The sequence below is a fragment of the Brachyistius frenatus genome, unplaced genomic scaffold (assembly GCF_029030835.1).
Source record: "Brachyistius frenatus isolate BFR_SWC_R1_liver_20210118 unplaced genomic scaffold, ASM2903083v1 Contig_7, whole genome shotgun sequence".
NCBI lineage: Eukaryota > Metazoa > Chordata > Actinopteri > Embiotocidae > Brachyistius > Brachyistius frenatus.
In genome coordinates this window covers 6162715-6190423 of record NW_027210606.1, presented here as the reverse complement: position 1 = coordinate 6190423, position 27709 = coordinate 6162715, and the positions used below count along the sequence as shown (strand labels likewise).

The following is a 27709-nucleotide window of genomic DNA, read 5'->3' as shown; positions in this document are numbered from 1 at the left end:
ATGAAGCAGCTGAGGTTATGAGGTGAGAGGATGCCCAAACTCCTTTTTCACTCAGACTAGCTTCGACGAGTTTAATGCACCCTGCCGGCAGGGATCCCCAGCTTGACTCACAGATTCATAATTTCCTATAAAAACCTCAGGGGAAAGTATTTTATCTCAGTTAATAAGAGGGAGGGTCATTTTGAGTTGAACACCAATCAGCAGCATTTGTCATTGAAGTGAAGAGCCATGAATGATGAGAAGATCTGCATGTTTAGTCTTTGTTCCTAATTGTCCATGTGTTGAGGAGGCCAGTGGCATGTTGGGATGCTCCCCCATGTATATTAAATTATGAACATACATGGCCTACCAATATGATTAATAGTTTTCTTTAATTATCTAGTCTTCTGTCTTCACATATTATAAGCAGGAGGTCCGATTAAGTCCTTTTCACTCAATTTTAAACACCTTCACACTTAGTTTATTTTTTTTTTTTTAAAGCCTATTTCTTTTCATTAGTCAGTCTCGCAGCTGGATATGCAGGAGTCTGTTTTTTGTTGTGGTGAGTGAAATTCCCCACACTGCACACTGAGGGCTTAAACTGGCCAAGAGAGCGATAACAGTCTCCAAACACGAATAACTCCCAACTTGTTATGGTCTCAGTGCTGTTTCTGTAACCCAAGCACGTTCAACCAAATCACAACACATCCATGAGGAATGAAAATAACCCAGAGGAGGATTGTGCAGCTTTCTATGTTGCTTCGTGGTTGTTAGTCGCACTTGTCTGAACAATTTACCCACCTATGTATTTGATGTCAAAGCCCCGTGGTGGTTTCAGGGTCCGTCTCGTCCATCCGTTCCTGAGGACCTGAAGGTGCACTTCTTTCCCCTGGATCAGCAGCACGCGCTCGTCTATCCAGCCGAGGAAAAAGATCTCCGACAGAGCATGTGTCAACATCTTGTTCCAGAAGTGTTGCATGTTGACGGCTTTGAAATTGGCGAAAACCTCGTAGCCGGTGTGAAGCTGTAACTTTACGGAGAGCGCGGCCGGTGGCTGTGGTGGTGATGATGATGATGATGATGATGGGGAGTCCTCCTCATCCTCCCTGCAAACCTGCGACAGCACCAGAGCCAGGGAGTGCGGAGTAATCTGGAGGAACTTCTCCATTCTCGCTTCAGTCAAACTTGAGCCACATAGAAATGAAAGACAACCTCCACAGTGTTCAGTCCACGCAGGTGTCTCACGGTTCTCACCAAAAACTGATCTTAACTGGTTGAGTCATGTTAAAGAAACAGGTGGAAGAAAGTTCGCAGCGCTGAACCAGAGTCTGCAGTCAGTTGTTACGAGTGTTAAACTCAGGTGCTCCATGTAAAACAGGGAAATCACCAACCGATATACCGTCGGTCCACTGCAGTCACCACCTCTCCCCAACTGTCAAGGAGTATCAAGGCCTTTTCTCTGCGACAAAGGAGGCGAGGACTTGTGCTGCGTTCAAGAGCTCCTCGTAAACTACTGATCTACTACCTCTTTGGACGGCCAAAATGGTTTACCAATCAAATGTTGATCTAACTCTGAACCAAAGCAACAATTTAATGTATGACTCAAAGCACACAAAAGGCTCAACACTAATATGAAAAAAGAGCCCTAGAAATCGATAAAAGCCTGACTGATTCCATGCAATATTAACTTAGTTAAAGGACAGAGAATATCTTGCAGCCTGGTTTGCAGAACAAATACAGACTTAACCCTAATTAAACACATATATGACTCAAAACACCAAAGGAAATTAAGCTAATATGGCAAAACAAAGAGCCCTGGAAAAATATGAACACATGTATGATGCAATGCAATGCCAACTTCAACTTAAGTTTACTTGTAGGAAATGACATTTCTCGCAGCCAGGTATGTAGAAATAATTCCCACATAAACATTTTAAACATCAAAAAACATATAAAACACAATCCTACTACAGAAATGTGTAAAAAAAAAAAAAAAAAATATATATATATATATATATATATATATATATATATATATATCCTCAACATCTCTATGCAAGCATATCACATAAAACATTGTACACCAGTGCTAGCATCATAAAACCTGCTGTACATCAGGACATCATCATCTCACCCAAACAACAAGACTACCATCATCACTATTAACATTACAGGTATATGGAAGACTGTATGCCTTTGGTAACCTGAGTGTTTGTCCAGAGGGAGATTCTGATATTTTCTTAAATTGCTATTTTTTGTTAAGACTACTTAGTTGTTTGTGTGTTGCCTCAGTTCTATGGTTGATAGTAGGCTATAGGCCTACTGTAGTTGTACTGGACCGCAGTATCCTGAAGGGAAATTTTGTATCCACCTCATTTGCATGTTTTTGCATAGAGGCCAACTTCTTAGGAACACCTCACAATATCTTGCAATTCAATAAGGCACCACAGAACACATTTTAGGAAGCACCCTTCAAAATAGTAGTATTTATAAAAGGATTGTGTTTTGTTATTTTTCATCCTGCATTTTAAACCACCAGAGCCATCTCATGATCATTTATAGGCAGAAATCAATGTCAATAAAGTTAATAAAAATCAATAAAGTTACTCTGTATTGGTTGTTTTGCATCTTCAGCTGCAGTAGATGCTATTAACCGCCATACTTATTCCATAACAGTGTTTTAATTAATTGATTAGGTGATTGTGACATAGGGTATTATGATGAGCATTTTCCCCCAAAAAAATTAATAATTGGGGGGAAAAAAATTAGCACAAAGTTTTCACCAGATTACTCATAAATTGTTAAAAAAAAAATTGTAGTGAAGAACCAAACTATTGAGCAAGAGATCCTAAATTAGAAGGTTCAGAGTCATAATGGAGTTTGAATATGTAATTTAAAGAGAGATCAGTAAACCAAAAATACTGGTTTGAGTCAGGTCAGTGTTCACACAGTGGCTGGTTGGATGGAAGCAGGTAAAGAGCTTCTGTGCTGGCAGTGAAAGAATCAGAGGCCCAGTTTTATTTGGCCATGGGCTTTGGGATCTGGTGGCCCAGTTCTTCTCACCTCCAGGCAGGCCAGATTTAGAATAATCCGGCCTGTTTACACTCAACACAGCGCACAGAACCAAATCCATTATTGATTGTAGAGGTTGTACGAGATACAAACAAAACCAGCAAGATTATCGTGAGAACACATCTGTAAGAGTTCAATCATTTTTGGTGATAGTTTAATATTGTTAAGATCTACAAGCCTAAAAACAAATATCACAGTTTTACAACACAGAATGAAAAGTGGTCTTTATTTAGGAGAAACACAAAACATCAACCTCACAGTGCAGCTGCTTACAAAACAGCGTTGTTCATACCAAATGTTGCATAATATGACTTATTAACTGAATTGTCAAACATCGTATATGAATGAATATGAAATACAGCACACGTAACAAATACAGTGAGTTCGCTGTAAATATTGAAAGCTACTCAAATGATGGGGATCAGTACACATTCAAAATGTGCTTTGTCCGTTATAAATAAGCTGATGCTGTCTGACAGAGTTGTACAATGGTCCACTGTAATCTGGTTTTCACATGATTTCACATAAGTACAAATTCATAAAAAATTTGCACCATTGAAGTATAAAAGTTAGCCATGTTGGGTCCTTCATTCCCTATTATGTCACTCTGCTCTGTTAGTGTAACAGTCTCCAAATCTGTTGCTCATTTGTTTTTGTTTTCCGTGTCATGTAATTACACGCAGAAAAACTCAAGCAAAACATGATTATTCCATCATGAGTGCTTAAACCTTTTTTCACTATCACTATCAGAGGCACGTCATTATTTCATGAAGAATTTTTTTTTACATGTTTTTTTGCTTAAAGAAAGAAAGAAAAAGAAACAACCTTGAGATACATTTTCTACCAATTGAGTAATCAATAAATAAACTTAATAATCTAACTTTATCCCTAACTAGCCCTAACCTTTGCCCTTCATGAGGTTCATCTGGCCTTTTAACGACTGCTGAAAGTGAAATGTAAAGTTCAGTTCAAGTATGAGTAACGTCAGCCGAAAAATAAAACTATAAAGAAAAATCTATATCTGAACTTTATAACCCCAAAATCCCATGTCATCTTACACAGTATTGTCCTGATTAATTTACACTTTGAGCTCAGGTGCCGTTTTCATTCAGGCTTCACAACTCATCAGGTACTAAGATTATGTTTTGGTTGTGCAACCTTCAGGTTAGGTGTCACGACACTGACACAGCATTGGAGAGCTTACATGAGTGTAAATAAAGACAAAATAATTGCAGACCGAATGACTGCATAACAGACTTTCATCTGGCTCAGACCCTCGAGTTACAACAAACGGCTGGTTTGTAAAAATGTTGTTGTTGCAGGGCAGAAGCCCGTCTATGATTTCGTGATGACAAAAAAACTGAAGTCAGACTTCCTATTAAACTGGTTCCCAGCATGTTTCCCTGAAATGTGTATAGTGTAAACAGCAGTGAGGCATCGACTGGTAACACACTGTCAGCTTTGACCTAAAGGTCCATTATTACATGCAGGTCTTTGATGATTTCATTTTATGATGAAATTGTTTAAAAAAAAAAAAAAAAAAGAAGTAAGCTTTTTAGATTAAATATGTAATAGGACAGGTGCTTGAATAAAAAAAATAAAAAAAGCCATACATTTAAGATCGACACTCCACCCTGAAGGCCATTATAATGCCAAGTTGGTGAAATATGGCTGCGACTCTGCATCACATGTGCAGGTTTCAAGAGAAATTCAGTTAGAAACTGTAAACTAAAATATTTCACACCCTCCCAATCAACTCGCCTCAGCCTTTCATCTGCCAGGCTCAAATTTTCTAATGGAGACGACATCAAGGAGAAAAATACATCTCTTTGGTCAGCATTGACACAATGCAGGGGATTTGTTTCCTTGCATCAAAGTCTGGAGAATTGGAGACAGACTCAAACTCTACTGCCACCTTGTGGTTGACCCGGGTCATGATGTGCTGGAGCTCCAACTCCCTTCCATATTTGCCAAACATCTCGCACAGTGACTGCATGAACCAGGACCCAGTCATAGTATTCCTCCAGGAGTAGTAGCCTGTGCATGGATGAATGATAGAATATGAGGTGTATCGATACAAGGTTTAGACAGGAAAAATTATATATGCAAAATGACCCGTGTTTAATATTGACCTGGGGCTGTGGAGAAGGCGTAGAGGAAGTCTGCTTCCACAGGGATCTTTGTCGTGCCTTCTCCGCTGTCCGTTTCAATTCCTGCATCCAGATCAGTGCCTCTGCAAGCCTACTCAATGTGCACACAAATAAACAGGATGTGTTTACAGGATAGATATACCTGAGCAGAGCCCGAGGAGAGTTTGTGCTGGTGGACACATAGACAGACTCATGCAATACCTGGATGAAGAAGAGTTTGGGCTTTCCCACGAGCGACTTGCAGCGATCGCCGCGAAAAAGTGACGTCAGTTCCTTTAGCGCTATGGAGCCGTCTGTGCCGAAGAACACACCTTCATCTCCGTGACTCAACAGAACACAGATAAATGAGGCTGAGCCGCTGTGATCTTCCGTTGACGCTGGAAACCAAAGATAAAAAAAACAACAAATGTACAGCAGACACATAATATGTAAAAGACGTCGAACAGTACAAGCCTTATGCGTGTGCGTGTATAGGTTGTGGGGTCATTTGTATGAGTTTTGCACTTTACTTACCAGCCTCTAACACCTGCTTCATCTGCTCGACTGACTGGTCATTGTGAACCTTCACTTTATATCCCAACTTTGTAAACACTTTCATTGCGTTGGCTGCATCTACGTCTGTACCGTTTCGCTGATTCATGCCTTAAAAGAAAGAAAACAATCAGAATAGTTCTGGTTACTTGAAGGCCACAAAGTAAACAGCACATTTAACTTTCTTTTTTCTTTACAGGTAAAAGACTAAAACACGTTTTCCATATGGATTTATCTGCAATACTTCATATGAAAAATGGTTTCATTGGTCTGTCTAATTTACGATGCTGTTGGTACACGGAGTATTTTGTTTATGTGTCACACGGCTGTTTGATTTGGGACAGCACAGGTGACATTTTCAGTTTCATGCACATGAAGAGAAAACTATGTCAAACCTATAATCTGCAGTGACCTGATTTAAACTCCACCCATCTTTAACCTGAGCAGACGGCCAGAAACAAAAGTATGAAAGGACCAACACTGGTGTAAATAATAACTAATGAAGGTTGAATGTGATTTTCTTGTTCTTTATGTCACGCTGTCATGGCTTCATGGGACACTTGATTAGAGCCATTGTTAAGGTTCAGGTAACACATGGGCTTTTCCCACGGTGACAAACCTAATTCTGCATTCACTTCATATCAGAGATACTTTTTTATCCACCGTAGTTTTCCACTTGTAAATAGAGCACACATCAACACCCAAGTTGGGTGTTGATGTGTGCTCTATTACTGGGGGAGTCTAGTTTTTCTGAACGCTCCAATGTATCAATGACACTAAAAAGTGTCATTTTTCAGGTCCATTGTTAAAAGGTAATATGCCGAAATTGTAGTGCTTTAATAAAAAAATTAAAAAAAATACTGTACTTTTCAACCTCACACATCTGCAGTAAAAAAAAATTAAATAAACTAGATAATACAGGATCAATTGCTGCTTCAGAGCAGATACCCCTGAAATCGATATTGTAGGGACAACTATTAGTGCTTTCGCTAAATAGTAACACAATAAGATGTTCGATAAATATTTATTAGTAATGTGGATGTAATGACTAAAAGCAGGTCACGGCAAATAACAGACTGCTATTTTTGGAAGATTACATCACTTTACTGTAACGCAGCCTTTAAAACCGGTGAAAGACAACACTTATGCCATTGCATGATATTATGATAATCAAATTCTACGACCATATCTTGTCTCTTATCGCAATATATCAATATATTCCCCAGCGCTTCATCTGATGTTTACCTGACTCGTATAATAACATATTTGTTGACTGATATTTGCTTTTCCAGTCCTGCTAGACAGGTTTTCGAAACACAAGTCTCACAGCTACATAAGACCAACATACAGCGACTGTAATTCTCTATAAGAGCAGACTGAAGCTGCCTTCCCTGGCAGTCTTAGCAAAGGTCTTCTCAGACAGACATTAGAGGTTCTTTCAATATTAGCAGACACGACTCTTCAGTTTTTCAGGCTCACACCGTCCCTAAAAGGCAGGCAAGGACTGAGGCCAGCTGAAGCTTTCATACAGTATCTCCAAATACTGCAGACATAAAGCAGTTATATCCTCAGAGAAGCAATTCCAGGACATAGTCAAGCTTCACAAAATGATTATAGACACTCAAAGGACACATGACAGTTGCTGTAGTTGCTTTCTGTATCCTGGCATCCGAAAAAAAGACTACCAGAACATTCAAGTGCTTCGGCCATTAAATTATGCACAGAATGGTAATCCTCATGCACATAATCCTCTATAGTGGTGAAGAGGAACTCATTAAACAGTGGATGCCCATGTGGTATGCATCAGATCATACTGCAGGTCATGTGGGCGCCTGAACTTCCTGAGCAGCCGCTGAATTGTAATATGTTATTAAATGCAAGGATAAATACTTGTTCTCATTCTGTCTACAGCTAACACAGCCTGCCACAGAGCTAACCTGAACATCTAATTCACTGGCATGGGATGCAGTTACAATGGTATCCACAGCATGTAAGTGTAAGTTGAGTCCCGTAGCTCACCGATCACCTCGTGAAGTGTAGATATGAGGTGACCGACCTGCTTTATTATACACCGAGATGACGAGCGTCAGAAGCAAAGCCTTACTCTGGCGCCAGCATTGGCCTTTTCTGTATGGAGTTCAAACCACTCCAGTGTACCTAACATAATGCAGTGAAATGATAAATTGTGACAAGGGGGAATAAACACCACAAATAATCCCCAACATAAACAGACACTTGTCAGCGGAGCAGACGGGTGAAAGGTGAGCCCTGCTGCCTGAGATTAAAACATCTGCACTCAAGTAGCATCCGCTCAAAACAGAAAGCTCCCAAGTAGGAAAACTCACATCCACCGACTGGAAACAATACAACAGGTAAAACAACTCATTTGGCCCCAAGTGAAAAGAAACAGGGTTGCAATAGGCCGGATTTTAAATCATTTCTGTTATCACATATATTTGATCTCGAGTTTGTTTTGTACATATATGTATGTCAGAGAATAAAGTGACCACAGGCCAAACCACATAAAACCAAACAATCACCTGTTCTTCTGTCAAAGTTCTTGTTGTTGATGATAACGCACTGGCCGATGCTGGGGAAGCTGAGGCTGTATCTGAAGCTGCGGGACTGGGCCTTGGCGTCCACGGGGACAGAGGAGGACGAAGACCCCGCTGACCTGGAGGACAGCAAACCAAAAGAGTTTAGACTTTATTAATCCCACAGTGGGGAAATTCGGTTGTTACAGCAGCATAGGAAAAAACAAAAACAAAAAAAAGGTACACATAATATGTAGTGTATTACAAACCGCATTGTTTATATACACTACATATTATGTGTAACCCGTGCGTACGATAATAAACATGCAGTAAGGAACGCGTTTACACGAGTAAAATAAGCGGCAGCTTCCTTGTGACTAACAGAATACGTCCAGTTTCCTGATTACTGTGCGCAGACTTAAAACAGGACGAAGCAGAGCTGATAAAAATTTAAACAAAAAAATGCTGACTGGCTAAATTAACTGACTCACTTCTGTCCATCGTTTCGCCTTGCGTCTGTAGAGTCCTCTCCAGGTCCACGTCCGTTTTCCGACATATTGTAGAGTCAGCAAAACTAAACGGTTGATAAAACAGTGAAATTACACGCACTGTGAGATAAGCAGCAGCCCCAGCAAACAGCCGTGTTCAGACCAAACACAGGACGTCGCACTAAGTGCTGCGCCTCCTAAACAAAGAAGATGATGTCATGCGCAGATTCGTTCGTTTTAACCGCCGTGACGTCCCGCGCGGGAGGCGACTCAGGGCAAAGACCTGTCTGATCGGATTACCAGTTAGGATTTTAGAAATACTCTTGTAAAATGTTGTTGCCTAATTGTAGACCCAAACCTGAAAATCCTTTATTTCTAACCTCTTTATTTGAATTTGTATATCCTTTTTTTTTTTTTTTAAATACCAGAAATAAAATATAAAACTGAATTAAAACTGAAAGCAATGATAACGGGCCCTTGCACGCTGAAGTGAATATCCCTGTTTAAAGTTGCTATTTTTGTCTCGTTTCCTGTCTCCAGCAGGGGGCGCTACGACTGTGACGGAATATTACTATCAGGTGAAACTCGGTGTCGGAGCTGCAGTTGAGGGGGCGTGGCGATACGTTTGGCCACGCCCCCTCACAAAACACATCCGGGATCGTCGTCTCACCACGCCGGATGTGTGTGACACGTTTCGTGAGGTTTCAAGCATCCTTTGACCTTAAACATCAACTTCCTGTGTCACAGCCAGACCTCAAATTTTGCCGCATCGTCACGGCGACGCCCATTGACAAAATACTTATATATATCATCAACTACATGTTTATGTTATTGTGACCCGACTTTACGTCCATGTGATCAACCAGCTCCACGTAGAACGTGAAAGTGTCATTTCCAGTGTCCACCAGGGGGCGCTATGACTCAATATTACCACACGGGGGTCTTCAGGGCTCTTTATCATACCTGTGATGTTTGGAGACGGTCGGTCCATGTACATAAGATTTAAAGCAACTCGTAGTTTCATATGGCGAGGCCCTCAAAATGGCCGCCACTTTACAGGCACATGTATAGACGAAAACAAATTATTTCTACGAATGTAGGTAAATGTGGCCGCCGGGGCATGTCTTTAGGGGGCGCTGGCGAGCCATTCGGCCGTAATTAGGGCTTTCGCACCTTCGGTGCTCGGGCCCTAATTACCTCATCCCGACAGCAGCTACGTGCTGTGTCAAGACCCTCCATACAGTGCCACGAGGAACACACTTGTGACTGAACTTTTTTTGAAAGTTTCTGTTTCTGTTTCCACTAATGTGTCAAAAGATTTATGGTTGTTTTTATTTTTCAGTGATTGAATGTTTTTCTTAAAGTCATCTTTCTGTCATCAGAAGGCACCAGCTGAACTGTCACGTGGTCACAGGGTTACGAGAAGTTGGTGCACAACACTGTGACTTGACATGTGACTTCCTCAGACAAAAAAACGTGTTTCTGTTCTGGAGACACGTCTTAAAACTAAAGGTGATGAAGCATTTTCAGTCAGAGCCCCCAATTTATGGAACGAGCTGCCTGAGGGCCTAAAGTTTACAGAGTCAGTGACATCTTTTAAGTCTCTTCTTGAAACATACTTTTATTCGGAGAGCCTTTGCTGATTCTAGATGATTTAAGTAATCAATTCTTATTAGGGCCCGAGCACCGATGGTGCGAAAGCCCTAAACAGATGCCCCGGCTGCTACATTGACCTACTGTACATGCACGAAATTCCGTGGACATGTGTATCACACCGAGATGTACAAAAAAGTTCCGATGCACCATTATGTCAGCTCAACAGGAAGTCCGCCATTTTGAATTTAGTCGCCATTTTTGGTGATTCACACATGTTGTACTTTAACAAACTCCTCCTACAGACTTCGTCGGACCGACTTGAAATTTAGTCTGTGCAATCTTAACATATTTGGAATTAAAAGTTATCAAAAGAATTTGTTTTCGTCGATCGGTGTGCCCGTGGCATGTCGTCCAAAAAGTGACCCAAAAATGACTTAATGGAGTTTGATTTTTTTTTTTTTTAAGTAATAACAAAGGGGGGCTTGAACACCCAAACCTTATTGCTGAGAGGCAACAGTGCTACCCACTACACCACCAATCTTCCCACAAATTAGTCTGCATTGTAACAAATCTTTGGCTCACTGCAACCTATAACTCCACTGTCCACAAATAATCATTCAAATGCGACCAAAATTGCCGCAGACATTCTTTGGATAGCAGATACATGTGTTTCTAAGGGGGTCTGCAGTGATATTAAATATCTTCCTGTAATGTGTAGTGTATGCAAAACTTTTTCAATTTCTCCAAACGTTTCCACTTCACTGAAAGTTGAATCACCATCAACAGGCCGAGGTGGAATCTGAACCATTAATAGCAACCTTGGTGAAGGAGAATCTTTTACCTGTTGAGTTAACCAGACTGTTGGCTGTGCTTAGAGCAGTTGCCTCACAGTGAGAAGTAACTGGGTTCAATCCCCAATTCAATTGTGTGGTTAAGACTTGTTAGAATTCACTTGTTTTGTTTTAACGGCTTATTTTATGTGAAGCACTTTGTAACTGAAGTTTAGAAAAGTGCTATACAAATAAAGTTTATTATTATTATTATTATTACATTGTTCAAGTAAAAATAGTTCTCCTCCTAGAGAAAATACTGACTCTTAAAGTCTAGTTTACCCGACAATCTCTAGTAAGACATGTTTCCATGGTAACCAGAAGTGGGAAAATATTGACACAAGTACTGTAATTAGGTAACTATTGTAGACTTAACTACAAAATAGAAGAAAAGGTAGTCAAACAGGAGCAGCTCTACTTTAACAACATTTAAATGCTGCAGAGACACTATACTGTACTCTTAATTCTACATCTTTCTTTCTAACTACTTTTCTTAGGTATAGGCCACCCATACAGTAGTTCAAACAGTTAAAAAAATAAATAAAAGCCTTCTTTGAAAATTGTATTAACCAGTATAAACCATTTTGTGATACTTTGTTGGAAAAATGAATGACACCACAGACAGGCACATAATCTCCATTCAGACTTTAATACAGTCTAACACAATCCTCAAAAAAAACAACTGCGTTAAAGGACAGAAAAGGTGAAAAGTTTGCTCAGAATTGCAAGTCAATACATACTGTATTTTTTTTTTTTACAAATGCTGAGCACGACAGGACACAAGGTTTGTCCATAACGGACTCACACAACAACAAACTGTTCAGTAGCCAACATCCAAAGCTGATTATTTATTATTCAAATAAAGTTTGAAATCACTCATGTTGTACTAAAGTGCAAGAACACCGTCAGTCTCTTTTTAGGAAATGTAAGAAGTTGCACTGTGGACAGTGGCAGTTTCCACAGTGCAGGTCAAACATCATAGATGGAAACAATTAAAGGGATTTAAAAAAAAGAAAAGAAAAAAGAAAAAGGGAGATCCTTAAGAAAAAAAAGTAGGTAGAATGGTAGGGCTACACAATTAAAACCGTTGCTCAAAAAAACAAAACAAGGTTGTTTAACAAAAAGACTGAGAGGACAGAGAGAAACCTTTTAACCCGCTCTGTAAAAAAATGCAGTGAATCATCTATTTAAATGGTGCATAATGCAACAGTTGAAGGTCGTAAGGAATCTTGTCGGTCAAAAACAAATTATAATCATTTAAAACAAAGCTATAATTGGTGGCTCATTGGAACATGAAGCATTCAGCTTAGACAGGGAATCTGTATCAAGTTCTGAGTGAACAAAAAAGACAAAAGAAAAAAAAATGAATTAAAAGTGCATCATCGCCTTTAACCAGTTAATACCACAATTACAATTACTTCACTATTTAATATATTTACAAACAAATATTCGCAACATTAGGTTTTGTCATCATATTTTTGAGTGTTCTTAGTTTAAGTACACTTGAATATAAAATGAAATTTTTTATTTTCATCACCCACACACTCCTTCCACTCACAACAAACAACAACGGAGACAAACGCAAAGATGGAGTTCAGTTTTTTTTGCAGCTTTATAGGTTCGTGCTTTGCGCTGCCCCCAGTGCCACGTGTATCGGCAGAGGCACTGTTATTGTTGACTGCTCAGAATCAACACTCTCAGCACGCAAACACCACAATATCTGTTATCAAGGTTAAAGCTATGATCAATATGGTTGGAAGAAACACTTCATGTTTCACACTTCACAAATCATCAAGCCAGTAGAAATCTGCACACAGATCAGTGACAATTTAGAGCACAGCTCTCCTGTTTAAATGTAATCTCAACTTCACATGAATAATCTCAACATTTACTCTGAACTGAAATGGTTGATGTTGGTTAGAAAAATACATCTGAATTTCATGTACTTGGGAGAAGCAGGGTAGACTTTCTAAAACAATTTATGTTAAATATATTTTTAGTAAATTTATTACATTATTATCAAACAACATCATCTGATCTAACCGGGCTTGTGCGCTTCATGACCCAAAGGGCAACAGCTACACACTTTAAAATAAACTGTGGAAGGAAAAACAGACCAAAAAAAAACCCCAACAAAAAAACATGGTTACACATGTTTTTCCTCCCACTGCTGGTAATAGTGCTATTGGTATTTTCATTGGTACCAACACAAATTTGTTTGGTGACACTGCTTCATTTAGTGTGATGTTCAATATGTTACCATATACGTGTATCAACATTAATGTGGTACACACAGAAATGTCATTCTTCCTACATAAGAACAAAAGAATAGAAAAAGGAAATGTCATTACTTAAGAGGGAAAAATGTAAAAAATAAAAGCCTACCAACATAATATATAGAAAGACACGTAGCCATTGAAGACACACATTAAGGGATTCTTGAAATGACCAAACCGGAATTTATCAGGCCAATGTGAGGAGCAGCATACACATTATACCGTACTATTACGTATTTTAAGTATTGGTGGGGAAACAAAACTCACAAACCGATTTTGAAATGGACAAGTTGAATGCAAAAATTATAACAAGGCTCATTTGTAGATATAATATTCCTCCAGAGTTGTTGTTTCACTTTAGGGAATAAAGTAGCACCACAAATCACCATAAATTCAAAGGCAAACTCTGTATCATGTTTTTGTAACTGCTGAAAAATACCCCCAAAAATACCATTAATTCCTTGGATGAGATTTTTGTTTTTAATCTAGAAACCACTGAAGCCCAAACTGATGGTCTGAAAGTGGTATCATAAATATTTACTGTGTGAACAATTAAAAACGCTGGGTATGATTCAACTTTGACTTCCAGTGTTAGGGAAACTGCAATCAATTCATTGCAAATGAATCCAAATCATGACTGCATAAACAAATTAATAAATCACATGGTTGCTAGTGGCTAAGCAAAGATTGTTCAAATCAGAAGTTGTATATTGGAAGCTGTCTTCTGGATGCCTCTGACAATTGTTTGTCCAAAGAAAATAAAAAATGTCGTCACTAGAACCTCCAGCTAAACGCAACTCAGAAGGTGGATCACAGAACCCCGGACTGGAAACAAGCAGTGGATCAAGATAAACATCGGTGTTTGACAGGCAGTGAGTTTGAGCACTGACCAGCTGCTCTGTTCCTACAACGCTTCATGAGCATCATGTCTACTTTGAGGATGAAGTCCAGCTGACATGGATCCTGCTGGAAGTTGGGGAGCTGAAGGGGCTGACCAGGTGAAGCTACGGCCATTGAGGCGAGGACGATGTCAGGCTTGATTCTCTACTTCATCTGATATAGGCGAGGGTTCCTCTTACCATCGTCTCATTTGTACACCTTTGTGGGGAAGTGATGCTGTGATCAGAAGATGTCAGGACACATGTCCCAGCTCCCTTGGTCCTTGGCCTCCCAGTAACCACCCTTGTAGACGTGCAGCGTCTCTCCGGATACAGGGTCGTCGATCTTCTCAAACCATAGTGCTTGGTAGTTGTCTGGATGGGCGCCTGAAGAAAGAGGACATCTTTTACTAAGGAGCAGCTTTAGAGTGAGTGAAGTGAGGGTTCAGAAGCGACTCAGCCGTGATATCATGCTTAAGTTAAGCTGACACTCTCAGACATCTGCCGGAAAGATAAACATCAAATGTGATCAATCGCTTGGTCTTCAGAGGAACCTTATTCAAACAAAATGCAGGAAGCAGATAATGATGAGCAGTCGATGAAAACGCCAACCTTCTCCTTTATCATCTGTCTACATGGAGAGAACATGGTTCACGACTACTGCACTAACTGCCCAAAGTATGCTGATCGCCTACAAGTCCAGACCAAGTTTAGATCAAATTTGATCCGGTTAGATTTGGTTTCAAATCGCAATTCTGCGCATGACATAACTACGTCCTGTCCTCGTCATCTACGTGGGCTGCGTCTCCCTATACTTGAAGCTGATTGGTTTGTAGACAGGCGTGTGTCTGGCGTGTTGGCAATTCAGCCGGTAACCTTTTCAGTTTGAATGGAGAACAATGAATCAACCGATTCATTTCGTTGCCACAATAATTTTGCTATAATGGCATTACTAAAGCACAAGTTACAAGTCTCAGCAGTTTTATATTCATTTTCAAGCTGACTGTTTATTTCTTGATGAAACCAAACCGTAATTAAATACTTTCAGTTTTACTTCTCTTCCGAATCCGTTTCTTTTTCTGTGGTTTAATGGTTGAAGGTAGCGTGTCTCAACTTCCTGTTATTGGTCCGAACGTTAGAACCATCTAGAAAGTGTTTTCAAACTACAAACAAACCAAATGATTGTTTAGTTTGATGTGGAGCAAGACCCCCTCTTCCGGTGGCCCGGACTAAACTGGAAGTCAGAAGGTCCGGACCAAACAAGGTATGTGTGAGAGCACATTAAAATATTTTATTACTACATTTATTGTGCAAATTCTAAATTGATCTACAGCTAGTCTGTGACATTAGAGAGCAGGACTGTTGTTACTTGCTTTTGGCTGGAGCTCCATAAGGACCTTCCTTGCCTTCCACTAAGAGACAGCGAGTTGTAAAGGATGTACAGAGGAACATGAAGGAAGGTGAACAGGGGTTTTCTAATCTGGATTCTACTAAATGACTAGAACGTTTGACAGAATTGCTGTATGTTTTATATTATATTCAGAATACTTGCTTAGATAAGGGAAGACTGACGGTCCATAAGGGGCTGAAAACAAAAAAGAATGAAGGATGATTCTTTGTTAAGACATGAAAGAATGGGTATGATGTGAAAAAAGAACAATGAAATTGTAAGGAACTACTTGCATGCAACAGGTGTATGAGGGGAAGAGTCCTCTGTGTCAGCTGAGCAAACCCCAGCACAAAGAAAAGATGTCAATCCACAAATCAAACACTATCCCAAATCCACACAGATTCGCTCATTTACATTTTAAAGGTGCCATGTGTTGCATCTTAGGCAATATATTCTTGTCAAAAATACAATGACAATTTAATAGCCTAATTGTAAAGACAAGACCAGAAACCAGTTTTTGATCTCATATGCAACTACCTGTTGTCTGCGATAAACATTTGATAGGAGGAAAATGGCAGTGTTGAATCTGTGCCACAAATAATTAAGGCAATCCCGAAGGCAAAAAGGGAGTTCAACCTGGTACTAGCCAGGTGTACCTGAGGAAGTGACCAATGAGTGTATATCAGCACTTGTTTGAGGAGGTGTAAAGTCATTATCATTGAGAAATAAGCCTGTCGTTCCTTACTTCTCTGTATAAATGAACACGAAGCACCCTTAAAAGTTCACTTTATGTTAAACTGTAAAATGATACTTGCTTTCATCAGAAACCTCACTTGCTTCTGTGCCAGTCTCTTGTGCATCAGCTACATGGAACAGACATGGATGAAGGGAAGTTAAAATGTAAATGATCTGTTATTAAGATGACGTTGAGGATATCTAGCACCTTGATAATACACACAAAAACATGTTGTATGTGCGTTTTTGATTTCCAGAGCCGATATAAAGAGTAGATGAAGCGTGAGAAAAGACTAAGAGAAGAGTACTTGCTTTTTAAAGGCGAGTCATTGATTGAATCCTCAGTGATAGCTTAGGGGTTGAGACAGGGATAAGCACGCAAGGAATACCAAGACAGACAAAGTGGACAGAAGATGAGAAACATTGGACAGAAACACACAACAAACAGATAAACTCCAAAACAAAGCTCCTTTCTTTCGTCTCCTACCTTCTTCGGGGGAGCTGACTGCTTTAACAGCTTCTCTCTCTCTTTCTCGACGGGCGGTGCGCTGTTTTTCCTCTAGCCTCTGTTTCTCTGCGTTAGCCTCGTCCCAGCGGCCGTCTTCCATTAACCGCTGGTCGGGGCGTCGCCGACTGTCTGTTGGCGCCATTCCATCTTCAGGCTCATTAAGTGTCAAGGCCAGCGAGGAGAAGAAGTACATGTTTTCAGCTCCGTCGCTGCAAAGTCAACACAATGACATATCAGATGGACAAAGCAGCACTTTACAAAGGCGTAAAAATGTTGATATTGATATATGTTTTAATTATCCCCAACATCTTTTCCTGTATTAAGTTCAGCAAAATAAAAAAAATTCATATCAGCGCATATTGGCCAACCTACCGTATACGCCAATATATCTGTGATAGGCCAATATTGGCCGGTCAATATATTGGTCAAGATCTAATTTCCCCTTTTTCAATATCTCCAATCCGCCATTAAACAAACACTTACGGTAAAGGGTTCTTCCTCCAGATTTCTTTGGCTTTAAGGGTCTGATAGACAGTCCTCTGTTTGCCTTCGGTGCCGTTCTCGCCTTTACTGCTCTGCATTATCCTGGAAAACTCAATCTTCTCGTCCCATGTTCCTGATAGCACGTAATGGGCCTTTCCATCCTTATCCGTCACAACTCCTGTCACCTGAGAGTAAAGCACAGGTATCAGATAAGAGTGTGATCAAAGTGCCTACAGTAGTTAGTAGAGGGGATCACCGTCTGATATTGGAAGAAAGAGGCAGTTGAATCAGTCACAGTGTAAAAAAAAAAAAAAAAACAAGAAACAAAAAACACAAATTTGTTGTTACAAACATTAAACATTTTATTTTAAATCAGTCGCATAATATACTGCATTACTTCCCACTAGGGAGCATTGAGCTCAGATCAGTAGAGAGTGATGATACTAACTCCTCCCTGCTTGGGAAAAGCTAGGCATAGAGTTAAGTTCTTGTCCCTATACAGATATCACCAGGTTTCGGCATCAATTTTAAAATAAACAAAAAGCTACCTCCTTGGTGAATGTACTTAGCATCACTCTTGAAAAAATATGTTACTCGGGGCCCAACAAGGCCCAAATGTTTTTATTGATGAAAGGAAGGAACAGAGAAACCCACCTTTCTTGGTACATCTCTGGAGAAGTAACTGTAGGGAGCAAACTTGAGGTGGCAGCGATCTCCTGTGTTGTGGTTCACCACATCTATCTCCCCTGACTGGTGAGATAAGGAGAGAAAATGTTTTGCTGTTTAAAATCTACAGGATTAATAAACTTGCCCAATACTTTATAGAGCATTCATGCCTTCGCCGTTAATAATACCGTTAATCTCTCAGATTTAAGTTACCTGATCAATCCACAGTTTCCCAACAATAATGTTGTGTACTGTTGTAGTGACTTTTTTCCAAGAGTAGTGATTGTTGCTCTTCTCAAATAAACACTGAATAGAACCTGGTGAAACAGGAAGATAATGTTACATTTTTATCCTGCTAAACTTAAATGTATCATGCATACTGAAGATTGAGAGTGAAATAGGCAATTATTTTATAATGTGCAGACTGACGGTAAATAAAAACATGTTGGTAAGTAACAATAACCCAAGAATTAGCAGAAATCATTTTTCTTCCATGTTGTAATTGTTTTTTCAGTCTGTTGTTATATACACACACACACACACACACACACACACACACACACTCACCGAGGGGCATGATGGAGAGATATTTTCCTCTAAACTTGCTGGCCAGGGCGATCTCCTGTCTGAGGGTCCAGCCCTTTTCAGAGATGGCATGGTGAGCTGCAGCAGGTGGGTGGTGACTCACCTGAGAAAAAAGTGAGCGCAGTAAGGAGGGAGAAGGAGTGAAAAATTTCAAAATATGCTCACTGTAATTATTTGATGGCTTGGAGCTATTTAAGAAAAATACACATGCTTACATTAACATACTTCAAGTATGTTTGGAATGGAAGCAGGTAAAATCTGAATATAGATCTAAAACTAGTTCAGTCAACTAGAGCCTGTAAAGTCTTTTTAAATGTGTCACGCAGACTATTTTCATGTTAAAGGTAAATTATTTTACACTAATGTAGTGTTATAATTTGAAGTCCTGATATCCATAAGAAGATAATGTTGCGGTTAAGTTCCCAAAAACATCTCAGCGTAGTTTTACATCTCCTTTCTTCAACTTCTCTTTGGGGCTCTACCAAGAACTGGCTGTTTTGTATCTTTAAGGCTTATTATTATCAATGGAAATCATAATTTAAACAATATTGGACCTTTAAGATGTTTTTTTTCCACATACCTGTTCACAAAGAGAGCGGTAACCACACTCTCTGAGTCGATCAAGCTCAAAGGTTTCTCCCAGCAGAGGATTGAAGGGCTTTCCTGTGCGGTGGACGGTGGTGGAGTAGGAGGACACCGTGAACGCTGCCACATAACACATCTGCTCCAGAGAGCTCTGACATTTGGCAGCCTTATCCAGGAGTTCATAGTACTCCAGGTCTTCAGATAGACGTTGCAGCATTGACAAGGGCTCATTGAAATTCACCTAGAAGGTACAAAGTCACAGAGAGAGGTCTGATCACTTCTGATTATTTTCACAAGGAAAATCCACTTGGATGACAATAAGTGTGCAGCTTCCTTACAGGCATCGGTATCTTTGAGAGTTCCTTTCCAATACAGTTCTTCATGATGCTCCACAGATTGAGGTAATAGTTGGGTTTGTCGGGGATACGAGTTCGTCTTTGTTTTACTGGCACCAGCTCAAGAGGCTGTGGAGACTCCAGATTGGATGCCAAGGACAGTTCATCAAACTGGTGGAGGAAAAAGGAAAACGTCCTTTAGGGGTATATTGACAAGTTGATACAAATCAGAGCTCAACGACAAAAACAAACTCATCAACACACATTTACTGACTGATCGTCCATCCCAATCTCACTGCTGAGGCCACTGACGTTGCTGCCAGATCTCCTAAAGAACAGAGAAACGAGTAAGCAGAAAAATACAAAAATAAAAAACACAATGAGAGAAACTAAAAAAAAAAAAAAAGAAGGCTCACATTCAAAGATAAAATGACATTTGAAAAAGAAAGCTAGTAACCTGTGATACTTGGGGTCAGCGGGGACGGTAATAAACTCTGCGGGGTCTTCCATCGCATCAAAGAACTCATTGTCATCATCCTCGTCACTGGCATCACCTTTTCCTGAGACACCACCTGAAAAGAAGAAACAAAGTGGAAGAATAAATGACAGAAAGGCTTGACAGTTGATCGGTGGGGGTATGTGGCACAGCAAAATAACGTCAGGAGTCCAAAGACCGAAGTCCAGTTGAAGTTGAGAGCTGTACCTTTGCTGCCTAAGGTGAGACTGCTGAATGAAGGAGGAAGAACTGTAGCTCCTCTGAAAGCGCGTTCCAAGTGGTTGTGCTGTTTGGCCAGCTGCTCCAGAGTCTCCTCCAGACGTATCCTCTGGTCTCTTTCAGTCTGTAAGGCCTTCTGCCAGCGCTTACTGTGGTTCTGGGCCAGCGAGAGGAAGTCTCGACATGCCTTGGGGGGGGGGGGCATTGTGCAAACAAAAGAGCAACATATCAGAAACAGACTAAGCAGCAGTGATGTGTGCTCCTCTCTGATGACCACTTGGGAAAACTTACATTGATCATGGCATTAGAGGTGATTCGGAACAGTGTGGCCCTCTCTGTGACTTGTCGGATCTTATCCCCCATCTCCCCTCCAACACGGATCCCCTCCAGTTCTGATAAAGACCTGAGTTTGTGGCATAAAAAAAAAAAAAAATCAATAAACACATAACAAACCAACAAAATATATTACTGTGTTAGTGGGGCGTGGTTGTGGGTGAGCTGCAGGAGGGACTGATTGGGGGTGTGGTTCAGGGAAAGGTGCCAGGGAGAGAGTTAATTAGCGCAGGTGCTTTGTATTACTGATCTCTCTCCCCACATATATCAGCAGTAGCATGTCAGACAGCTCTGACTCCTGGCGACGCAGAGCAGCAGGGTGGCTGCAGACCTGCCGTTGGTCCCATGTGCTCTCCTGCCGTGCTTCTGAGCACATGGGACTGAGAGTGTTTTGTTGTTGAAATAAACACATTTGGCAGTACTTCAGCTGTTGTATGTGTCTCTGTGCTGAGGGAACCCATGGAAGTAACAGATGTGTGTTACAATTACCATAATTAATCTTTTCCTGTTGGGTGAACAATACCTTTGTAGGGCAGACCCATGCTTGACAATGAGGTCGTTACAGGTGGTAAGGTCCTCCACTTTGCTGCCGAGTGTGCGTAATGTGGATTGGACTTCTGAGTTTCGACAGCCTCCACCCTGTCCTGGAGTGGGGGGGACTGCAGGACAATCATCACCTGAGTCATCTGAGGAAGAGGACAGGGAGGATGCTAAATTACCACAAACACAGATATGTCACAGGAAGTTTGCACACAAAGAAATACACACATTTGTTTCTTCTTTATAAGCTATACAGATTTTACGCAATTCATTTTACTATTATGTCTCCTGCATTCTCCAACCACTGTTTGCTTCCCTCTCACCAGATTCAGCCTGCATGCGGACAGCCTTCGCCTTGGCAAGCTCCAGAGCAGTGATCCATCGCTGACGCTCCACTTCTGAGCTGGCCTTTAGGTGATAGGTCTGCGCTCCTCCGTTGGAAATGACAAAATTGCACGAGTCCTCCACAGCAATGTTGGCTGTGGCCAAGTTGATGGTGCCTCGGCATGTGTGACCCATCTCCGCCTGGGTCCTTGGGATGGACAGAATGAAGAAAGTCAGATGCTGAGTTGTTAAACCCTTATTCTGTTAGATTAGATATTCTCATGCCACGTCAGTCTGTGGAACTTTATTTGCTGCAATCAGAGAGAAGACAGCTCTACTTAAATGTTAATACATTTGTACCGCTCATTCAAATTAAGTTAAAAAAAAGACAGGGATCCCTATGAAACTTGAAACTTACTGTAGGTTGCTAACTTGGAGGTTGTTTCTGTCGTTTCCCCTCAGCAATGGGGATTTTGAATACAGTAACACATAGATAGTGGAAGAGGAGCCAGCCAATGGCAGGTTAATACTCACAGCTTACATGTGGTGAGCCTGACAAGGTACCACCACATACCTTTGAGCCAGGGGTAACCATGTAAATTCATTGCACATCATTACAGTTTCAGTAATATTTAGCATAACTCACCTATAGTAAGACAGCAGTCCATTACTGAGAACAAACCAGCGTCTCTGGTAACCTTTGATGTAGTTAGTCCACTTGAAAAGCCAACCCTTGTACGTGTCTCCAGGGGTTGGAGTAGGGGCTTCGGCTCCGACATCACAACAGCCTTTGGTTTCAATGGGTGAGGTTAGAGCCTGTGGAATAAAAAAAACGTAATTGAGATTGGCAATAATATTCTTTTGTTGCACATATTACTATCCAATCTGCCTAATGGAAAAGGTTTTACAATCCAATAAAATGGATTGTTAATGTCTGAACTTCGTAAACCGAATCAACCGTTTATGATGTCACACTACAGTTATTACAGAATGTCTTCATCAATCACAGCCGAAGTAAGATACAAGAATATGTTGGTTTGAACTTTTCTGGTTATTGAAGTTAGAAGACAATTATTAACATCAACAAATACTGATAACTATAATCGTGAATTAAAGCAATTCAAAGTCCTCGAGTATGAACCCGATATCACCACCGGTACCAGATTTGTTTAAGTAATGTCTTTGCCGTAGTTTTCATCTTCTAAACACAACAAAACAACCCGTCGAGGAGCGCTGACATGACACCTAATAATCTGTTGATCTGACGGTGGGTTTACTGCGTTTGACAGGCAACCGACGAAGCTTTAGAAAACACAGCTCATAATCGCTAATAGTCGGCTTAACCTACTGGTTATTTGCCAGGATGACAACCAAGCGCCAAGTAAACGCAGCCTGTGAACTGTGAGGGATGTTACACCGAGGAACAAGATGCCAATTCACCGCATCAAAGCTCCTTAAAACTCTGTCCGTCACTAAGCTCGCTGCTAGCTAAACAACAGGAAGCTGGGAAACAAGCTGACACGTCGCAGACGATCGTTCCCAGCGGCGCCGCTGTCAGTCTTTATTTGACCGATATATTAATGGACACGTGAAGACGCGATCACGTATACCTGCCGTGCAACACTTACCTGTCGATGTGCATGTCGTGTTAGACGAAGCGACGTTAGCACGCGAGTGATAGTTCCGCTAGCTGCTTAGCTACAGGTTGTGCTACCGAACAGTGTCCGACCAGCTCATTCCGTCAACTTTAGTTCCGCTGAAGAGTGGCAACGTACTAAAACTACCACCAAAACAACAACAACAACAGCAACAACAACAACAACAACAACAACCGTTAACTACCGTAACCTGCACAATATCTGCCCATTATTTAAAAGTCAAAACTAATGTTGGTTTATAATGTTTGAATTCCAGATGAATTCAGCATTAAATCGTTTTACCCAGTGTCTAGGTGCCTGCTGATAAACCTTATGAAGGCAGCCACCTAATGGATTAAAACTGAAACTTAACAGGAACAGTAATGTAAACGTAAGTGGTTTTAATTTTCACTGTGTCGGGTTATATACCGTGGTGGAAGAAGTATTCAGATCCTTTACTTCACTTAGCTTTGCTTTGGGTAAAAGTACCACTACAGCAACGTAAATATACTTTGTAGTACTGCATGATAAATCATACTGAAGTAAAAGTACGCAGGCTAAGCAATACGAGCAATATCTAGTAACAGTATTAAAGTGAAAGTACTGGTTTGGCCCCTCGCAGATTAATATATATGACCATTAGATCATTAACACTGTGTGTAAACAGCACATCACTGTTGTAACTGATGCAGGTGGAGCTGGTTTGGACTGGTTTATATCCAGTTTTATAAACAGGGCCAGCAGATAAATCTGATGGGTCGGCACATGATTACCGGGAGCAAAAGGAATAAAAACAATGCTTAAATAAAACTGTTTTTAGGTTTTGGACTTTTTTCTCAAATTCTTTTTATCTTTCGAGACATTGGGTCATTTGAACATTAATTGAAATGAAACAGACATTTCGAGGGACAAATCACTATTTGGTGGAGTTGTAAACAACTCAATGAAATTAAAAAAATGTGACTTCAACTACCCACTGGTTTTTGTAAGACGTCAGAAAGTGAACAGGTTTGAAACCACAAGTTTAATCTTCAACAACGTGTTGTGTTTTAAAGGGTTGCTGTATTATCCATTATATAACATCTTCGGCTGAAAAGCTTTCAAATAAAAGTAGTGGAGTACAAAACCTAATATTTCCCTTTGAAATGTAGTGGAGTGTTAATATTCAAATTGAATATTTTTCAAATTGAAAAACTCGTGAAGTACAAGTACCCCAGAATTGTGCACATTGTGCACACTACCCGAGTAAAATTGTTAACTTTCCATCCCTGGTTAACTTGTCTACATAGCAGTGTGTTGACTGTCAAAGGTCAAAATGATATTGTGGAAAGTAATTTGTAAAAGTATGAATTTCAGCCCAGTTAATTTTGAGAAATAAACTTAATGTATAACCAAGAGTTAAAATTAACCCCATGGAAACCTTTTCTTCAGCAATGTGTGATTCCACTGAGCATTTTCAGTGTTTACATTTTTGCATCATGTATTGTGATATTAATATCATTGTATACATTTAAATTGAATCAAATTTATTACCCAGGCCAACATGTTTGGTTCTCCTTAAAGCATGAGTCTCGTCCTGAAGACAGTTACCATCTAAATTCATCTTCACCTTTGAAATTTGCAACATGAAAAAAACAAACAAATACATTTTTTTGGTCACTTGTATTGATTTTATTGAACAATTCTTTAACACAACAATGAAGCTTTTAATAATTAGGACATAGAATTGTGGCATTTACTTTAATCAAAGGATGTGTGTGTCTATGCATGTGTATGCTTCCATGTTAAACTAACGTACTTATTTAGTGATGGTGTTTGCATTCATACTCTTCCCGCTTCCACTGAGCACAATATATGGGGTTTTCTGAGATTTCTGCTTCTCCTGAAGCAAAGCCACCGTCCCAAGAGGAGTGTCACTACTGCTCATCTTCTTCAGCAGTGCCTCCTCCTCCAGCTTCTTCATCCTCCTCTCCGTCTTCATCTTTCCAGACCCTTTCCCGTGGAATCGATGCGAAAGCTGCCTGAAAGCTTCCTTTGGGGTGAGCTTCCGCCCAGACTCGTCCACGTACTCGATCTTGACGTCAGGCTTGTAGCTTTCCTTCTCCTTGAAGTCTTGCGTGAATCCTCTGTATTCTTCTCTGCGACTGTACTTGTCATCAAAGCCCATCTTGTCCTCAATGCAGTAGTTGTCATTGGGCAGGGCGCCCTTTGTTGCTCTGACACGAGCTACCTTCTGCATTTGAGTGTCCAACAGGCCTTTATTTTTGCAAAGCAGGAGGGCATTTGCAAGGCCGGAGTTGACGATGGGCTCCTCATCCAGAATGGTGGCAGATGCTGTGGAGAAATCAGGCTGTTTCTGCTCTTCGTCCAGGTTAACTGTGCTCCATCCAACATTATCATCCATTTCAGGGTCTGAATCTCCAGCATCATCCATCTCCTCCTCCTGTTCAAAGTCCATGATATCTTCTTGATCCTCTCTGTTGCCCGACAGTCCGTAAGTCGGAATATCACCCAGAGTTCTGCAAAACTCTGAGGTGGCGTTGAACACAATGTTGTTCTTCTTCTCTGGGTCATTGTCACTGTCACCTTTACCAAGACCTTTAATCTGCTCGGCAACCTTCTCCCCAGAATCTTTGAGAAGCTGCTTCTGCTTTAACTTCCTCTGCTTCTCCAACTGTTTCTGCAGCTCCTGCTCTGCCTCATCCTCTTCTATTACAGCTGGCTCAGGAGGTGTAAAGTTTTCATCATCACTTATGTCCATTTCTGCCATCCTGATGTCATCAGACATTTGGGGAGTTTCCTGCGGCAAGCTGTTCTTTTTCTTCTTCTTCTTCTCTTTCTCTTCCTCATCCTCCTCCTCCTCGTCCTCCTCCTCCTCCTTCACTTCTTCACCATCATTATTATCCAAATGTTTGCGGCCTCGACCGCGTGTCCTGGAGCCAAAATCAGTGTTGCGGGTGTCATCCAGTTGAAGTTCATCTGCAACCGTCTGCTTCTCCTTCTTCCTGATCTTCCTCACGCGGCGTTTTGTCTTTTTAAAGCCCACCATTTCCTGAGGGCTGAAATACTCCGAGGCGATAGTGAGAGCAGGCATTTCCAAGGACTGGGCCTGATCTCGAAGTGCTTCTCTCATGGCCTGCAGCTCCCGCTCTCGTTCCCCGTCAGCAAAGCCCCCTGTATTCAACCGGAAACTCTTTTTCTTTTCGCCATCAATTTCCTCATCGTACTTTGACAGAACAGAGCGGGGCTTAAACTCGACCATGTCATCCACACTCTCCTCCTCTTCGTAGGGCTTGTAGTCTGGCTTTTTCTTTTTTAATTCCACATTCTTTTCTGCTTTTTCCTTGTCCACCAGTCCCACATTTACGAGGACATCCTCCTCCTCCTCAAGTACACCTTTGTCTTGTAGGGTCAGGATGACAGTCTGGCCCTCACCGAAGGAGCCCACCTTGTGCTGCACCTTAAGTCCCTTTAGATCTTGGGATGTGTACGAATCCTGTTTACTTTGCGCAAATTCCTCCTCCACCAGACTGCTGACACCAAACTCTTGGTCCATCTCTTCGAGGAGTTTGGCTCTTTTCTCCGCCAACTCCTTCTCTTTCGCCATATTTCTGCTTCTCTCCACCCACGCGGCGGTGTCATCCAGCCAGTCGTCGTCAGCTAGGGATTTGACTTTTCCCAATTTCTTGTTCAGGATGCGTTTTTCTTTCATCGCTGCGAGCTTCTCTTTCATCTCTTTCTGTTGCTTGATGAGAACGGGGTTGATTGTCTCGGCCACCTTTGGGTCCTCTTTGGTGCCGAGTTCCTTCTTGTTCTCATTCAGCTCCAGGGGCTTCAGACCCAGCTTTGCCCTGAGTTTGTTTGTCTCCTCGATGCTCAGAGATGCGTCTCCGCTTGCAGACTGAGGCCCCACTTCAATACTGCTCTCTTCATAGCCCAGGTCTACTTTCTCTTTCTTCACTCGTGGCTCCCCGGTGCTCCTTTCCCCTTTGCCGCGGCTGTCCCGCCTGCTTCTCTCCCTGGACCTGGAGCGTTTCCGTTTCTCTTTGTCCCGGGTCCCATCTCGATCCGAAGCGTCCCTCTCTCTGTCCTTGTGGCGATGTTTCTTATGTTCCCGGCGCCGATCTTCCGCGTCTTTGTCGCGGCTTTTTTCCTTGTGTTTCTTGGACGACCCCATTATTCCCCCTGATACCACACAGTCCCCAGCTACTTTAAAATACACTCGCTCACGCAAGAGTCTTTTTTTTTTTTGATTCGACGAAAGCGGACAACGCAGTTAGCTTCCCTTCGCTAACTAGCTCACGTTAGCTTTGGAAGCTACGAGGTTCACCGAGGACACAACTCACTCGGTCCGGAGGAAACAACCGCGTCTTACGTTCAAAATCCGATATTGATGGATCGTGGGGAGCTTTTCTGCGTCGTTTCTTCACGCCAGGTTAACGAGCCAACCTCGACGGCCTGACGAGTTTGATCCTCTCGCAAACAAAACGACGACGTTTCCTGAAACACACTTCCGGTGGGTGACGCGTGGCTGACGTA

At 41.2% G+C, this 27709-nt stretch overlaps 3 protein-coding genes across 3 annotated transcripts; all 3 read right to left on the bottom strand.

Annotated features, from left to right (window-relative positions):
* Positions 1 to 3258: 3258 nt before the first annotated feature.
* Positions 3259 to 8943, bottom strand: casp3a (caspase 3, apoptosis-related cysteine peptidase a). The gene is made up of 6 exons (XM_069689208.1): positions 8758 to 8943; positions 8273 to 8406; positions 5715 to 5843; positions 5403 to 5578; positions 5184 to 5292; positions 3259 to 5088 (listed from the first exon to the last, which is right to left on the bottom strand). The coding sequence occupies exons 1-6, from the start codon at positions 8820 to 8822 to the stop codon at positions 4859 to 4861; spliced, it is 843 nt and encodes a 280-aa protein (XP_069545309.1). The 5' UTR covers positions 8823 to 8943; the 3' UTR covers positions 3259 to 4858.
* Positions 8944 to 11810: 2867 nt separating this feature from the next.
* Positions 11811 to 24715, bottom strand: LOC138615686 (oxysterol-binding protein 1-like). Its single transcript, XM_069689442.1, has 18 exons — positions 24704 to 24715; positions 22180 to 22349; positions 21533 to 21741; positions 21193 to 21355; positions 20628 to 20739; positions 20325 to 20523; positions 20079 to 20193; positions 19886 to 19949; positions 19625 to 19792; positions 19282 to 19527; positions 18684 to 18804; positions 18330 to 18433; positions 18105 to 18200; positions 17451 to 17635; positions 16947 to 17176; positions 16772 to 16810; positions 16540 to 16587; positions 11811 to 14721 (listed from the first exon to the last, which is right to left on the bottom strand). Exons 1-18 carry the CDS (start codon positions 24713 to 24715, stop codon positions 14579 to 14581), a joined length of 2424 nt encoding a protein of 807 aa, XP_069545543.1. The 3' UTR covers positions 11811 to 14578.
* A 102-nt stretch (positions 24716 to 24817) lies between these two features.
* sart1 (spliceosome associated factor 1, recruiter of U4/U6.U5 tri-snRNP) lies at positions 24818 to 27649 on the bottom strand. Its single transcript, XM_069689207.1, has one exon. It carries the CDS (start codon positions 27345 to 27347, stop codon positions 24969 to 24971), a length of 2379 nt encoding a protein of 792 aa, XP_069545308.1. The 5' UTR covers positions 27348 to 27649; the 3' UTR covers positions 24818 to 24968.
* Between the last annotated feature and the right edge of the window lie 60 nt (positions 27650 to 27709).